Source organism: Mytilus trossulus, chromosome 14, assembly GCF_036588685.1.
Source record: "Mytilus trossulus isolate FHL-02 chromosome 14, PNRI_Mtr1.1.1.hap1, whole genome shotgun sequence".
NCBI classification, from domain to species: domain Eukaryota; kingdom Metazoa; phylum Mollusca; class Bivalvia; order Mytilida; family Mytilidae; genus Mytilus; species Mytilus trossulus.
In genome coordinates, this window is record NC_086386.1 from 74,001,267 (window position 1) to 74,020,098 (window position 18,832).

The following is an 18,832-nucleotide window of genomic DNA, read 5'->3' on the forward strand; positions in this document are numbered from 1 at the left end:
CAGACTAACTAAGATATAATTATATAACCAATATCTTACAAAAGGCAAATAATAATGTATACTTACAAAGAACCTCTACAATAAATAGAAAAAAAATTGATCGTTATAAAATGTATAAGATAATGCAAATAAAGTAAAATCAAATGATATGGACAAATGTAATTCTATTTGAAAAAAAATATAGAATGTCAAATCATCTTTGAAATACTAAATTAAACAAAAATTTTCCATCACGCTTCAAGGAAAAACGTTTGACAACGATATTCATTAAATATTTAAAAAAAAATTTGTTTGTAATAAATCAGTGAATGGATCATGTTATCTTGAATACAGATACATATAACTGGTGAAAATTTTATCATTGTTGTGATTAAATCAGTGTAGTTCTTTTGACCTGTTATACAAATCTAGTCACTCCCTTCAACAGTGAGTTTTGAATCATTTTTTTATAAACCTGTTAAGGTTGAGTTCGATATTTTCTTTACAACTACAGCTCACAATTGGACGTTATTAAACAAACGATTCAACTAACATATTAACAAATGTATTATTCAATAATGACGTAAAATGTGACATTCTAAGATTAAAGACTAAGACAAAAAATGCGGAAAATAAAAAAAAGTGGCAATACAAATAGATGAAAAAAGATATACGACAGCTAAACGAATATCCTCAGTCTTACTGAACCGTATTCCAGACATAAGTTCAACTGTAGTCAATCGAATCATAGGTACTTTATTCATATGATTTGCACCACGTGACTTTTGCCCTTTTGATTAAATTACTTCTTTCAGTCTAAGATTGAAATTATAAATTATATCAAATTTTCGGATGATCCAGTCCATTTCCGTCATGGATCTAAGACTAATGTCTTTTGGAAAACTTCCTTTGACGAATATTTACAAAAATGTTTTGTAAATCTGAGGGAAAATGATGAAATTTGACTTTTTACACAATGGGAATGTTGAAATCATCATGTTTAAAAGAATTTGGACGTAAACTTAAGAAAACAGGTAGTTTTAAAGTTATCAAGCTTTAAAATTCAACATGCAAGGTGTTTCCCCTTTATATGCGGACAAATCATGAACAAAATCTTCTTGTATCTTGATTTCTGTTCTGAACCTTGCGTTTCGACGATTTTTAGCTATTTTATATAGCAATTATAAGTCGGTTACCCTTCCGATTTATAAACTAAAAAGGCTGAAAGTTTTCAAAGTTACTGTAGTCAATGTTAATTTTTTTTAACAGAACCCTAAAAACCTGTACCCGTACACATTGTTGATACAGCATAGGAATTGGTATAATGGCATTTTTAATTTAGAGGCAAATATAATGGTAATGTAATGGCTGCCGTTATTATAAGACAAAATGGCCGTTATGCAAATAAGCAAAATACCCCGAATTTAGCCATATCTTCCGCCTTCTAAAGTCAGCGGTTTACTAGGTTATGACAAAGGATGGATACCTCTATTAAAAAAATATTATTTAGAAAAATTTACGTTAATATCATCAAGTTAATGTATATCAGTGGAACGCCGGCAATAATACTATACTCAGTGTTTTGAAGAGCCTTTTCGCTCTTCATTTCCTGTGACATAATATGAAAATCTGATGCCTCATTTATTTTTTTTATCGTCCAATCAATGTGTGGTTTAAGATATGTAGGACCAATCAATGTGTGGTTTAAGATATGTAGGACCAACTTGTTAAGCGAAAGTTTTAAAGGAGTAGGTCCGGTAAGGGTAAGATTTGTAGGACCAACGGGTTTTGGATAAGCAAACATTTTAAATTTTGTATCATCCGACGAAAACATAAGAAGCCACAAACACAATACTAAATTTAAAAATTCCAACCAATCAAACCGTTCAGAAAAATAAACGACAATGAAATTAATGAATAAACAAAAATCCGCTTTGAAACTACGAACTGCACGCAACTAGTTTCCTTGGTCTACACGAAGAAATATTAGGGATATTCGAATATAACATTTTGAAAATAGTTTAGAAATGAATAAAGTGGCTTTTTCTATATCTTTTTCTCCTTTAAGGATTGACAGGCATTATACATATTCATTTATGGTTGCACACAATAAAGCTAGCCAAATAAGAGAGATAAAAACAATACGATACAGTTTATGTTGTAATTTCTTATTTTTATCAATAGCATTAATGTTACAAAATTTACTGTATCAGATCCATGGAACAGTCAATTACAAGAATGCAACCTTAATTGGTATCCAGTGGATAGCTGTCAAATTTTCAATTATATCACATTGTTTCATCTTGATATTAGCACTCTCGTTGTTTGTTCTTCTTTTTATTTTGTTAATCGAAAGGTTAATGCATTTAGGCGTCATATGTTTTGCCTTTCTTAATTTTGGTAGTGTTATGATATTGTTCTTGTCAAGTTATTCATCTTGACCTAATTTGTTGTGTATGACCCAAAAGATGTTAACATGATCGGGTTGTTTACCATTTATATTTGCCTACAAAAATTATTTACTAATCACAGGAGCAATCATTGGTATTGACAAAATGATTACAACTTTCTATTAGACTTGCATTATGATTCAAAATTATTATAATCTACGGTGCGAAATTTAAATTTCTACGGTGTTTCAGTAGTAACCATATATACAGACACACAAATTACTCAGACATTGATATATTGTTGTTCTTAGAAGTTCTGAAGAGTTGTTGGATTGACATTTTGAATTTATGAACAACATCATACTACTTTGTGAACTAATCTTAAATAATATTCGGTTCTGATTTCGAAACAGTAAGGAGAAAATTCCGGACAAAGAAAAGACTAGAATAGCACAATTACACATTTTACAGTTTAGGTGGCATTTCAACTTGTATAATATTTCTGGTAAAATTGTACAATGAATCTGGTAAAATTTATCATTGTTGTTTGTCTTTTGTTTGCTATAATCTAAAAGTGATTTCTGGCAATACAGTAATTTGTTTAAACAACTTTTTGTTTTGGTGGAACCCTGATGCAAAGGTCATTGTTGTTATCCAAAATATAATGTGACTGCATTGGTAATCGTAGGATAAATAAAAAGACAATTATAATGCAAAGTAATAAAATCAAACATTGTCAAAATACAGCCAATAGCGTGGAAGACATAACTATCAACATGATAAAATAAACTAGTCTTTACATGTTAACACTGCATGGATTGATAATAATTTCTTAAATAGGTTTACAGTACTATTGTGTATTCCTGCCGTGTAACTTATTAAATTACAGATGACCAAGAGTAACAAAACCAATACACTGATGTGTCAGAATGACACTTATAACCCCGTTTTCAAATACGGTTGCTCAATATGGGTAGGACTTTAGAAAATAATCTTTAATAACTGTTATAATATAACTAATTTGTTTAAGCTCAACTCATAGCTATGATTTCGGCAAAATTCAGAGTAATGGAACCTAATGTTAATATGATCTGTAGCTCATCACAATAGACTCACAGAGAAAAAAATCAACTAAAAATATTTATATGTGTTTAGGAACCAAACGTATATACATGTTATTTTCACGATATTTTCAAAGTTTAGCGCTTAATTTCTGCCAAAATCAGCGGAGCGGAACCAAACGTTAATCAGTCTGTAGCTTACCATATTAGATTCACATACTAAAGACCAACAGTCTGTAAATGCGTTTAGGAAACATTCCGTCTATATTTTGTTGTCGAATTATTGAATGATGGAATGACGAACAAGGGTTAAACTACATGGTCCCGATGTTTTTCAGTAGTATCGATTTATTTATTATTATATCATTAACAGTGTTATTGAGGAACACTGTAATCCTTTTCGAGTCTGAAAATTATGGTCCAAAACATTATGTGAAAATAATGGTTTTTCAGACCTAGTAACATGCAGATACAAGATTAACTCAGATATAATAATATAACGAATATCTTACAAAAGGCAAATAGAAATGTATACTTACTCAAAATCTCTACAATAAATAGAAAAAAACATTAATCGTTATAAAATGTATAAGATAATGCAATACAGTAAAATTAGATTATATGGACAAATGTAATTCTATTTGATCTAAAAAGATATAGAAATGAGAATGTCAAATCATCTTTGAAATACTAAATTAAACCATATTTTCCAGCACGCTTCAAGACAACGTTTAATAACGATATTCATTAAATATTTTAAAGAAAATTGTCTGTTATCAGTAGATTATGTTATCTCGAATACAGATATATAACTGGTCAAAACTTTAAAATTGTTGTGATTGAATGGGTGTAGTACTTTGGACCTGTAATACAAATCTAGTCACGTCAATCAACAGTGAGGTTTTAATCCTTTCCTTATAAACCTGTTAACCTCTATTGAATTTCGACATTTTCTATACAACTACAGCACACATTAAGACGTTGCTTAACATATGATTCAACTAACAAATAAACAAATGTATTATTCAATAATGACGTAAAATGTGACATTCTGATATTAAAGAATAGGACAACAAATGACGAAAACAAAAATAAGTGACAATACAAATAGATGAAAAAGATAAACAACAGCGAACGAATATCTTCAGTCTTACTGAACCGTATTCCAAACATAAGTTCAACTCCAGTCAATCGCATCAAGGGTACTTTATTCATATGATTTGCACCACGTGACTTTGGCCGTTTTGATTAAATTACTTCTCTTAGTCCAAGATTGGAATCATAAATTATATCAAATTTGCGAATAATCGAGTCCATTTCAGTCATGGACCTAAGACTTATGTGTTTTGGAAAACCTCCTTTGACGGATATTTACAAAAATGTTTTGTAAATCTGAGGGAAAATGCTGAATATAAGACTTTTTACAAAATGGAAAGGTTGAAATCATTATGTTTTTAAAAGAATTTAGACGAAAACTTAAGAAAGCAGGTAGGTTAAAAGTTATTTAGCTTTAAACATGTTAAATTCAACCTACAAGGTGTTTCCCTATATGCGGACAAACCATGAACAATATCTTCTTGTATCTTGATGCTGTTCTGAACCTTGCGTTTCTAAGACTTTTAGCTATTTTACATAGCAATTATCAGTCGGTTTATACGCGTCCGATTTTCAAATTGAAAAGAATGAAAGTTTTCAAAGTAGTCAAATGAATGTTCTTTTGAACACTAAAAGAACCCTAAAAACCTGTACAATTCACCTGTATTCGAACAAATTGTTGAAACAGCATATGAACGGGCATATTGGCATTTTTAATTTAGGGGCATATATAATGCTTTTGTAATGACTGCCGTTCATATATATTGCCATTGTAATGGCCGTTATGATGAGGCAAGATGGTCGCTTTGAAAATAAGCCAAATTTTGCCATATGTTCCGCGTTCTAAAATCAGTAGTTTACTCTGTTATGACAAAGGATGCATTGCCTCTATAGAATGATTATTTAGAAAAAAATCACGTAAATGTCATCACATTTATATATGTCAGTGCAACGCCGGCAATAATAATATACTTAGTGATTTGAAGAGCCTTTCCGGTCTTCATTTCCTGTGACATAATATATGTTTATCATCCAATCAATGTGTGGTTTAAAATATGGAGGTCCAACGGTTACACCTAGGAGTTCCAGTATATGTTGTGTCCATTGACACACATAATTTGTTTTGACAAATAAGCTATATAAAGTTAAATTGTCTTTTATAAAATTTAAGTCCCTCTATTTGCGGCTTTTTATCTTGCGTCTTTGATATATTCTTTTCCAGTAAAATGACTATCATAAATTATAGTTTTATATGGGCCAAAGACAACAATATCCTTAGTCATTGGAATAAACATTCAGACAGAACCAGATTGATTTCTACTACAATATGACAAACCACCTACAGTAGCATGAGTAGGTGTTCTATAGTTTCTGGTTCTTCCTTGCACTACAAAAGGTTCATTCTAAAAAGTCAATATTAGTTGATAAAACACGGTCAATCAGTCGGTATTAAAATTGTTTTTGAAAAACTTAATAACACATTGTGTTTTGTTTTTGCAATTTCAAACATTTCTTAAAATTTTGATCATCTGCAACTTCAACTGAACTTAACCTTGGTTTAAAATTGTATTATACACGACTTTTGAACCTTTGTCTGACTTCTTGAAAATGGCTATTGTTATCTTAAAGTTCGTTTCTGTGTTTGTTGCATTTTAGTGTTTCTGTTGTGTCGTTGTTCTTCTCTTATATATAAAAAAAAAGAAGATGTGGTATGATTGTCAATGAGAAAACTCTCCACAAGTAACCGAAAAACACAGAAATAAACACCTATTGGTCACCGTACGGCATTCAACAATAAGCAAAGGATATACCACTATAAAAGGCCCCGAAATGACAATGTAAGACAATTTAAACGAGAACACTAACGGCCTAATTTATGTACAAAAAATGGACGAAAAAAAAATGTAACATATGACCAAACGACAACCACTGAATTACTGGTTCCTGACTTGGGACAGGCAAATACATACAGAATGTGGCGGTGTTTACTACAGTTGATGTGTTTCCCTCAGTTTTAGTTTGTAACCTGAATTTGTTTTTTTCTCTCAATCGATTTATTAATTCCGAAAAGCGGTGTACTACTGCTGTCTTAATTTTTTAGAATGAAAGCAACAGTAGTATACCGCTGATATCAATTCATAAATCGATAGAGAAAACACAAATCCGTGTAACAAACTAAAACTGAGGGAAACACATCAAATATAAGAGGAGAACTACAACACAACAGAAACACAACATTAAAATGTAACACACACAGAAACGAACAATAATATAACAATGGCCATTTTTTTTACTTTGTTCCCGACATTTTTAGAAAAAAAATATGGTAGGTTGAACCGTGTTTTGTGGCCCTCCAAACCTCCCGCTGTTATAACAATGTTCAATATAACATTATAATGACAACATTACATGATAGGACTACAATACAATAAAATGGGAGAGCATATAGAACAGAGAAACACACGAATAATAGCTAACATTAGGTGCTAGGTTGGAAATTTAACACGACAGACGCACGTCTCGTCTACAAAAGACCAACCAGTGTTGCTCTGATGAAAAAAGTTCGAAAGCCAAAAAAAGCTACAAAGTTGAAAAAGCATTGACGACCAAAAGTTCCAAAATGTTGTGCCAAATATAGGGTTTTCTGCCTAGGATAAGAGCATCCTTATCATTTAGAATAATTCATACTTTTGCAAATAGTATTTTTTTTATAAAATGACTATACATGTATATTAGATATAAATGATAAAATTGGTGTCTAACTACAAAAAAAAACTGACTGATACATATCTTTTTACTAGCATATACAAATTCACAGCTGATATTTTTTCCTTTTTCAGTGTTGATTCCTATAGATTGTAATCTTTTTAGTGATATTTCAATCCAATAAAATTGCTTTTTAGTGATATTTCAATCCAATAAAATTGCTTTTTAGTGATATTTCAATCCAATAAAATTGCTTTTAGTGATATTTCAATCCAATAAAATTGCTTTTTAGTGATATTTCAATACAATAAAAGTGTTAGAATGTTGGTTTAAAAAGAATCACATTTACCAAATATTACGATTCCAATCACTGTCTTTGTCATGCTGCATACCGTCTTTTCTTTCATTCATGTATTCAACCAAAATATGTGTAAAATAGTTAATTTACCACCAAGATAGCTACCTATATTCTACAGTACGGTATACAGATTGTCATTGGGTTGTTCTTAGAAACAACTCTATATCGTGTCCTCTTGCAACATTGTTTACAAGACGTTACTACCAATATTTCTAGTAGACCGTGTATTAAATACAACAAATGTCGTTCTTATCTAGGTGCACCACAGTTCGTTTACACCAGGAAAGAGTTTCCCATTATGCATTAAGAAGGTGAAGGTTTCAAACTGTGACAAGTCTCACCAATTAACTCAATGTTTAAGTAGTTGTCTGATATCAGAGGAAACAACACAAGCGACATAAGTATCTACTTTATACGTTAAATTTCAGTTACTTAACAATGGTATTTGTACGTAAGAAGCGTCAACTTCATGTTATTTATACCTTCCAATAGTCATTTCAACATACATTATACATATGAAAGTGAAAATTATTAATTTGGATTGTCTTCCTTTTTCCAAAATCATTTTTAGACCGTTAAACAGGTGAAAACGTACATGTATTAATCACTGACTTTGCATACGTAAGATGGTAAGTCCGTGATTGATTTTAAAGATTCATATTTTATTTTGACAGTAAGCTAAAATGAAATATATCAGTATCTTTTAATTTAAGTTGTCATATTTGAAACCTTTTTTTCCAAATTGATTTGTTAAAGTTTTCGGTGAAGACGACATTTGTACCTTTACAGATGGACACTTATTTAGATTACTAGAAGATCTTTGTAGATTCCCCAGTCATCAATTCCAATTTGTTTTAATGCGTTGCAGCGCATACTACATGAAATCGAACACACTTTGAAGTTTATGCAAGGAAATAAATCAAGATTTTAAAATTATAAGGAGTCAAAACAGATAAAAGGAAATGTAGCTGATGGCTGCAATTTTTTTCATCATTGAAAGTTTATTCTCTTTCATGCAGAAAGGGTAAGAGCCATTACAACATATGTAAAGTAAATTTGAGGAAATTTCAGTCATACACTGGTACACACGATTTCATATTACATTCATTTATTTTAAAGTCTGAGTAAAGCCGTTTTCGATTAATATTTTATAGTGCATCTTTTCTGTTTGTAATGTTAATATACTGCTGTATCAGGTTTATGGTGAAGGTTGGTCCCTGTTAAAACGTCCAAATCCGCTGCATATATTCCTAGGTCAGGAATTTAATTCAGGAACAGTGTTTGTCGTTTGTTGGTATGTTTGATAAATGTTTCTCGTTTTGGTAAATAGACTAGACCGTCGGTTTTTCTGTTTGAATTGTGATACAATGGTCATTATGGGACCCTTTATAGCTTGCTCTTATGCTCATTGTATTCTGCTGTTGCTTGGGATATTTATGATGTTGCTGTTAATTTGCTGCTTTTAAGAATCAAATAAAGGAAATCTCATTCAAACTCATTGCATGATTTTTTTACTTTATTTATATGTTTATGATCCTGGTACTTTTGATAACTATTAACACCACTGGGTCGATGCCACTGCTGGTGGACGTTTCGTCCCCGAGGGTATCACCAGCCCAGTAGTCAGCACTTCGGTGTTGACATGAATATCAATTATATGGTCATTTTTATAAATTTTCTGTTTACAAAACTTTGAATTTTTCGAAAAAATAAGGATGTTCTAACCCCAGGAGTAGATAACCTTAGCCGTATTTTGGCACAACTTTTTGGAATTTTGGATCCTCAATGCTCTTCAACTTTGTATTTATTCGGCTTTTTAACTATTTTGATCTGAGCGTCAATGATGAGTCTTATGTCGACGAAACGCGCGTCTGGCGTATAAAATTATAATCCTGGTACTTTTGATAACTATTATGAATTTTAAAAAAAAATCCCCTCTGTTCGTTCTTCCCTTAAGCAACAGCAGCAGCATAACTACTTAGGTAGTGAAATGAGAACGACAAAAGTTGCAGGAGCATTGAAAACAGTTTATTAAAAAAATCTTAATATGAGTATTTTAAGCAACAGCAACAACAACTCTCTATACTCGACTAGCGGCAGCAGCAAAATACATGCAAGAAGGTTGTGAGCACAAAAGCCGTAGAGGAAGTAAAAGCATTACATGGAAACACCTTGTATATGACTCAACATGAAGCAACAGCAGTAGCGGCAATACTTTAAAGTGTGAAATGCGCACTACTACACTAGGTCGATATTTGAGAACACAACTTGAAAACGTCACAGAAAGCACCCAAATTAGAATTTTAACCTATCAATATAAATAAAAAGATGTGGTGTGAGTGCCAATGAGACAATTTGACATCCTAGTCAATTTCATATATGAATTTGAGAACGCGGACCTTATAGAAAGCACCCCAACCCGTAAAGCCCTGTCTCGTAGTTGCAACGTTATGAAGCCCAACATTGATCGATTCTGTTCCGGAACTATTTTAATTTACTCCATCTTCTAGTGAAGAGTTGTTCTGAGCTGGAACTTGCAGTGATTTTGCATTGTTACCCAAGATAAAAAAAAACAAAAAAGCACCTAGAACTATTTCTATACAAATCAACCCATCCGAGAAGTTTAGAACTAAAAAGGCGAAAAGATGTTGGGACTCCCAATCGGCACTCCAGGGACGATAAAGAACTAACATCGGCTGTATAACGTCATCCAACATTGAAGTTTAAATATATCTTCTCACAGATAAGATAAAGTCTTTTTCCTACAGATTCAATTTAGTTTCGCGAAATGTTGCACAATTCTGAAGCGCAAATTCAATGCATGATTTCTCGAAAAACCTTTTGAAATTAAATGATGCGGTTAGTATTCCTATCATGGTAGACCAGTTGCCGCATCACAATGTAAGGAGTATATTCACATCACTTAATGTCATACATCTGATATTTCAGCAAGCTACCTTTTGATTTCAGGAAAGGGGGGGGGGGGGGGGCTACGATAACAAAAATTGTGTCCTGCATTGTTTTGAAGTTGTAATTTTTCTCCTGCATTTTTTTATTTTATTTGGTCCTGTTTTTTTTGCCCAGTTGCTCATCCTGCCTTTTTTTCAATTGAAACTCATGTCCTTTATTTTTTAAATAAAAATTTCTGTCCTTCCTTTTTTTTGAAATTTCATCTATCCGGAACTTGTACAACCTTATCTAAAAAAATCTAATGATGAAACAAATGTTTTAAGCTCTTTAATGAAACAAATGTGTTGAGCTCTTTGATGAAACAAATGTTTTAATCTCATAGGTTAAATCCGTTTACATGATGTCAACAAGGGGGTATAAAAGCGTCAAAAGGTGGATATAAATAAAACAAAAAGTCACAGAAAACTATTTCTGATAGGAAATTGTTGTTTAAAAACGAATTACATTTTTGCTTCGTATCACTAGTTTCCAATTAATTCTTATCTGTCAAGTTCGTAATCCAGTCGTAGCTATATAAGTTACGACAACAATTACATGAACCGTCAATTAATTGTAGTCTAGGCCTTTTATCTGCAATATAGTAACATGCATTTTTTACACAAAATGTAAAGCTCTGGATCGACTCAGTTTTGAAGAGACCAATAATTGTGATAGACTAATTTTTTAAAGATTAACAATAACATATTAAAATCCTAATTAATGTACAAAAAAAATGAACGAAAAACAAATATGTAACACGGTACCAAACGACAACCACTGAATTACAGGCTCTAGACTTGGGTACAGGCACATATGTACGTAAAACGGGTTAAACATGTTAGCGGAGTCCCAATCCTCCCCCTTAACTGGAACAGGGGTGTTATAGTACAATATAAAAAGGCTTATCTGTAGATATTCGGTCTCCATAGTATTTCATGTACCTTTTGGGAACCCGCAATATATATTTGCTTTTCTCTTTATTTCATAGCAACGTTATGTTACATATTTATATATGACGTTTAACGCCAAGACGCAAATATAGGCTGATTGAGGAGGTTTGCTACTCAGTTTTTAGACATTTTATCAGATTTTAGGAATCCTCTGGTTTTATCCTTCAATGTGCCTCGAATTTTTTGCCCATTTACCCCCTTTCTTTTATTTATATTTTCATAACATATACTTAAATAAGCCATTTTTCAAAATCTTACAAAATCCTTGTTATTTTTTATAGTTGTTTTAAATAGATAGTGGCCAATGTTTAATGAATGAAAAGTCTACAGAAAATAGTTTCCCGCCAAATGTTCAACAACTTATCACAGGCACTTGTCTCAGAAAAAAAACACCTAAATACCTTAATATAATTAACAAGTGCCTGTGCGACTTATATATCTCGAAAACATGCACACGGACCCTCCATTTTTTTCTGCTTTTATAGTTTCTTTAATTGTATACTATCAATTTATAACAGTCTTTTAAAAAGTTTGTTATTTTAAAATAGAGTAGCAAACATCCTTAAGTTTAACTTGGGTTAATTAAACTAAATTGATTTGTGTGGGACTTGTGCTTAATTATCTAAAAAAACATATTCCTGATTGATATAGATCGTTACTTATCTAGTGTTCACTAGTTATACAAGTTCCTGACCTGTGAAGTGGCGCTATAGGAGACTTTATTGTATATTTGTTTGTCTGTCTATCGGGTTGTCTTGTCTGTCTGTCTGTCTGTCTGTCTGTCTGTCTGTCTGTCTGTCTGTCTGTCTGATTGGTGGTCCAGTCTGGTTGTCTTGTCTGTCTGCTGGTATTGTATGTCTGTCTGTCTGGTGATCTTGTCTATCTGTCAGTTTATCTGGTGTTGTTGTCCGTCTGTCTGTTTATCTGGTGTGACTGTCTGTCTAGTGGTCTTGTCTGTCTGTCTGTCTGTCTGTCTGTATGTATGTCTGTGTCTCTTTGATGGTCTTGTTTGTGTGTCTGTTTGGTGGTGTTTTTTTTATGTCGGTCTGTCTTTGATGGTCTTGTCAGTCTGATGGTCTTATCTGTCTGTATATCTGTCTTTCTGGTGGTATTGTCTGGCTGGCAAATGTCCATGATTAAATCCAGATCAAGTTCGAATTTGTTTGGGTCTTATGAGTTTGACCGTGTTATTCTTTATATGCTGGATACAATCCACGAGCCTGTGTCCACACTTGTTTCATTCGATATTTCATAAACGTGTTTGCAAGAAGTTCTTTCCCAAAAAAAACTTTGTTACTTATGTGTTCAACCTTACTGTAGATACTTCTTTAAAGAGATGTAAGTAACAATATAACCAGAAGATTGCCACTCAGATGTTCCGTTAATTTTCTTTCTACTTTTGACATCAAAGAAGGAACGCACAATCCTTTTATTTGTTTAAAAATTTGGTGCGGAGGGACATTTTATTTCGTACAGACAATTTGATGAAGTGTATATGAAGCATAAAGAATAAAACTTTAAAAAAAAATCCTTTGTTTAACCACAAAAGATGAATGGTCGATATCAAACAATATAAACAATCAGATAGCTAACTATAATGGGGAGTAATGTTGATTTATAGCAACTATTGGTTACCGTATGACCTTCATTATTGAGCTTTAGTCCAGACCCAGGGCTCAATTTCAGATTGCCTTAATTATGTACTGACGACAATAAACAAACTATCTTGAAATAAGATGTACGACACATGTATATGTTGGCGTGAAGTTTTGTATCAACCATAAATATTCATCTTTAGATTTTTTTATAATTTCAAACATGGTGATTCTGACTTGACTATAAGTAGATATAGGAAGATGTGGTGTGAGTGCCAATGAGACAACTCTCCATCCAAATAACAATTAAAAAAGTAAATCATTATAGGATAAAGTACGGCCTTCAACACGGAGCCTTGGCTCACACCGAACAACAAGCTATAAAGGGCCAATGACCAAGTATAAAATCTGAGGTCGTTGGAAAAGCTAGAGAAGTGCTGTAGCACAACGCATTAATAACAGGAAAACGTTAATGAACTTTCCATATTTTTCTGTTTGAACGTTCCGAAATGCTAAAAAATATTGTATGGACGGATTAGTTATACAAAGGAGTAGGGCCACGAAGGGTCAAAAATGGCCCTGTCTTAGAAATTCACGAAATTAAGTCAGAATGATCCCTTACTAGGGTAGTTTATAAATTGATAACCACCAGACTTGTAACTCTGTCTGTATAATTTTCCTGAGCGTCAGAAAAGACCACAGTGAAATCCTATTTTAACAATTTGTGCGTAACGTCAAAATTGTTTTTCTTGACGTTCTTATACTAATATAATCATTTTGCCATATGTATTATTTTGCAAAGTATTTCTTGAATCTCGTACACATAGTTCCTTCTTTATTTATATATATATTAACAGAAACTTACTAAAAGCCGGAGAGATTAAAGTGGCAAACAATGCTCCAGTTACATTAAGTACAATTGCACCGAAAACTCGTTTTAGTCTTTGATATTCACGAAAAAGAAATTGCAGACTATCAAAATTCTATAGCATAGATTAAATTCAAAGTTATATATAGTTTCCAAACACATTATAGCATATTAGTCTTATATTTGGCAGAAGGCACATTCATTGAAAACTGTAAAATATCTTGGCGAGCCGAGTACAGCCGATTAAACATCTTTAAAAATGTTTAACGATTGTTGTCTCATTGGAAATCATGCCATGTCATCTTTTAGATTAATATGAATATAAAACCCGTAATTTAGATGAAACTCAAAACATCTTATTTCCTGGAAAAAAATTAAGAATGAAAACAATTCGTATAGGCAATACATATAATTCCATATGATATAATCATATAACACATCATATACATATGTACCACACGTGCACTCATAAGAACCACGCTCGTTCTGAAGGATTTACATGCCTACTCTCAATTCAGCTTTCAGAATAAAAATACGTATGAACGACAATTTCATTCAACACTGCTCTTTATACAACAATGACCACTGAATACTATTACATGTAATGCAGGGCAAGCGCATGTTGATTTTTTATAAAATGTATTGATACTCGAGTTTTGGTTAATTTCATGTGTCTAAGTGAACGAATATCGAAGGTACAATACAGAAATTGAACAAATATGCCATTAAAACATATGTATGTGACAAATCAGCATGCGCTTGCCCTGCATTACATGTAACAGCATTCGTCCATACCAATTTTAAGCAAATTAAGTCGTCTTGCAGGACTGCAGATTTTTTTGAAAATTTAGTGTTCACCCCGAGAACCGGTTTGGCCACAACATAACAATTTCAAGTTTATTTACAATTTACCCAATGTGTATATGTAAAGTTTGTTTAAATGAACATATGTTCTCACAGTTTATGACTTTATTCATTATAGGTTGAAAAATACAGGCAAAGTTTAGATGTTTATGAAGTGTCCTATATTTTTACTTCAGTGGAACCTTAATACGAAAATAAAACCCGTGATTTCGATGAAACTCAAAACATTTTATTTCCTGGAAAAAAAATAAGAATGAAAACAATTCATACAGACAATACATATAATTCCATATGATATAATCATATAACACATAATATACAAAAGTACCACACGTGCACGCATAAGCACCACGCTCGTTCTTTTAGAATAAAAATACGTATGAACGACAATTTCATTCAACACTGCTCTGCATGTATACACCAACGGCCACTGACACACACAATATTTATAATTTATAGTTTTACTGTCTCTAATTGTACCTTAAGCGCGTGAATATATGTTCAATGTACAACTCTAAAATTAATAAGAATATATTTCAATTGTTCAGTGGATACGTTTCATATTTTCCCAAAGGTTTTTTTTTATCTAGTAAATGTTTTTAAAAAAAGGCTATACAAAAAGAATTGACAAAATGCTCCATCTTAGTTGTCAAAATCGGATAAGTTCATTTACGGATTTACTTGTTAACTATAGAGTTGAATGAAATGATATAAATGATATTAAAGTATAAATGTAAGCTGTGTCAATTAAAGTTATTTATTATTAAAAACTGTAAATTACTACTATCGGTAGATAAAATCTATTATTGTGTCTATATTTTGTTTTCTTTAATGTTGTATGAAATGTCTGATGAATAGGTTATATTCATCAATAAAATACTTCATAACTTTTTTTAAAAGTTTGCTTAATTGAAAAAAAAACAACACCATTACAATATATTTAAAAAGAGTTCACCATGCTCAAATACATTAGCAAGTGGAATACAAAGATAAAGTCAAGGAGACAGTGACCGAACAAGGATTGATACAATATTCTATTCTTCAACGACACTCTCCTCACTATCACTTTCGTCTACAGCTTGTGGAATAGATGCTGCATCTTCTAGATATGCTCCCCAATTCTGGACTCCATAAGATAAATCTTGATTATGCCTTGCATAACCAAGATACCAGAGTATTGATGCAATATGCGCACACACTCCCACAACACGTGCTCCTGCTCTGCATTTACAGTACCATGCGGTAATTTCAGCAGATGTGTATTCTATCCACAAAATATAGGTTTTAGAAGAAACATGACGGCTCTGAAGTTTCACGCGTATCAAATGTTCATCCTCTTTATGTATAAGAATTTGACAATTGCCCTCCAAGTGTTCCTGAATGTAGCTAGTGCTAAGTTTTAGTTGATAAACACCGCACGTTATGTTTCTCAGATCTTCTTCATCAAGAAGTGGGAAATCGTCTAAAGTATGATTATCTGGCTCTTTCCAAATTGTCTTACGTCTCTCCAAATTTTCGTCTTCTACCCTCTGTTTCAGTGTATTTACTCTTTTCGACAGATACAACATTTTTGCAGCCAATGCTTCTTCATTGTCACATCCTTTTTAAACAAGAAAATATCAATTATAATACAAGTTAATAGTTTCACAATTTTTTAATCAAATATAAAAAAAAAGTGTGTTGTGATTTCCAATACAACTATTTTCAATTTAACCAAAATACACAAAAATTACTAACTCTTAGTCGCAATATGGAGAGTTGTCTCATTGGCAATCATGCCACATCTTCCTATATCTATATACAAAAGAACAATAAAAATTGTTGCTTTATACATGCATTATCATGTGGTATTATTTATCATTTGTCTTATATATTTTGTTTAGATTGCTTGTTTGGTTTATTTGCTTTCTAATGAATAGTAAGGGAAGGGTGAATAATACTTTTCAGAGAAAGTTTGTTTTCTTCCTACGTTTTCTTACAAATACATTTTTTTTTAACTAAGTGGGAAATGACAGCTCTCACAGTGCAAATTTCTAGTGACAAAAATGTGTCTTTAAAATATCACAAATTGGGTCGATCACTTTTTATGATTTGATGATATACATACACAGTTACCAATACGAGCTATCTTAGTGAGAATGTTTACCTGGAGACAACGGCGGTAAATATTTATTTGATATTCCACATACAATGCAAACATAATCTCCGATATATGGAACTTGTTTATTTGGTAAAACATGGCTCAGATACTTCCATCTCTTGATTCTTGCATTAGCAGATTCTACTACCCAACGGACCTAAAATGAAAAAAATAGTAATTTAGGGCTATTTTCCTAAAGCATGTAGATCAAAGGTTTGGTTGGCTTGCTTTGTATAACTGTTTGCCCAAACATTGTAATACAATTTTACAATTGTAATAAATACATAGGTAGGGCTTTAGTTTATATATTGTTAGTGGTTGCTTGACTAAACATTTATACGATAAAAGCAAGCAATCCAACCAAACCTCTGATCTACACGCATTAGAAAAATAGCTCTAAACATAAAGTCTGCAATTTATAATTGGTTGCAATTAAAACTATGTCTGTCAATGTCAATTATATTATATACATTGTCATTTTTGCGAACAGTAACAGCAATACCGTCACGTGTGCAGAATATAAAACGTTTATGGAAGGTGTGCTACCTCAAGTTTTTTTCGTTATTGGTTTATTTAATTGATATTTGTGTGTAAAAAAAGCTAAAAATATTTTAACATGATACTATATAAAGTGACACAGTTTTAAAATTTGTTTTGAGAGTTATAATACAGTATTTTTGCTGTAGGGGTACAAACCTTAGTAACTAATCTGCTTGCATTGGCTTCATCTGTTGTCATCTGTTTTTGGCCTTTCGTTAAAAAGCTTGGCATCTGTGCCTTTATCCCTAAATCATCAAGCAGCTCCAATGAGTCCCTGAACCCTCTATCAACTACAAATATATCATTTTCTTGTACCCATTCTTTGATATCTTCTACATTTGTGTTAAACATATGTTTGAGGATTGCCGCATCATTATTTTTGCAGTCGGCCATGTATGGTCCAAGAACAGTCACGAAGTATCCTGTAGTAGTAACAACTACCATTGGTTTAACAAGCGGTCGTCCCTTGTGTAAACTATATGACCGTCTTTGAAAATGAAAATTTCCGCTCTTCTGAATATACATATAGGTTCCATCAAGCACTAAGATAGCCTGTGTGTTTGTTCCATCCCCAAATAAAGTCTGAGCTAGTGGTCGTGTGTGCAGATTAACAACATCATCATGGCTGACGTGTTTAAAACCCAAATTTTCAGGTACGAAATTATTAACTAAAGCTTGTCTGACACACGAAATGGCTCGGCGTAAACTTGATCTTGATATGTTGAAAATGGTAGACAGCACTTTATTTGAAATTCCAGATTTTAATTTAAAAAGGAAAATTCCAAGAGAAGTTCTTGTGCTTCGTGTAGGTGTATTTCTTACTATATTTTTGATATAGGAATGAAGATCATTAAAGTTGTCCTTATTTATACCGGTTAAATTGATAAAGTCAGAGTCAGATAACACTTTATCTGTATCAAAGTCAATTCTTGATTGTTCATTTTGTAAGGCTGTATATCGTAACTTCTTCAAAAGATCCATAATTGTAGATCTGTTAAGGATGACATTATCATTTGTACAGTTTATTTTACTTATTGCATCTTCTGTAAAATTGTCTTCCGTCAAATGTCCCGGACAACAGCGACATCCTGCAGGAATTATAACCTCTTTTTTAAGAAATGCAGAAAATCTTGCTTGTGATGGAACAACAATTAGCTTTGGTCCAGGCTTTTTGCATATAAAACAGTATGAATGGCTTTTTGATGTAGAAGGTATTGAAAGAGATACTGATGGTGGACTGGATAAAACAGTAGATCTACGTTTTGCTGGTGGAACATAATCTTCATCGTCAGATAATATATGCTTTTCAACAGAGTATTGTCTGGTTTCCTTAACAT

The 18,832-nt window shown here is 32.2% G+C and overlaps 2 protein-coding genes across 2 annotated transcripts in view; both read right to left on the minus strand.

Moving 5' to 3' along the window:
• LOC134698053 (transcription intermediary factor 1-beta-like) overlaps positions 1 to 18,832 on the minus strand; it is a 102,939-nt gene that overhangs the window by 26,198 nt on the left and 57,909 nt on the right. The window lies entirely within an intron of this gene.
• Positions 15,810 to 18,775, minus strand: LOC134696769 (uncharacterized). The gene is made up of 3 exons (XM_063558718.1): positions 17,652 to 18,775; positions 16,962 to 17,112; positions 15,810 to 16,415 (listed from the first exon to the last, which is right to left on the minus strand). Exons 1-3 carry the CDS (start codon positions 18,474 to 18,476, stop codon positions 15,850 to 15,852), a joined length of 1,542 nt encoding a protein of 513 aa, XP_063414788.1. The 5' UTR covers positions 18,477 to 18,775; the 3' UTR covers positions 15,810 to 15,849.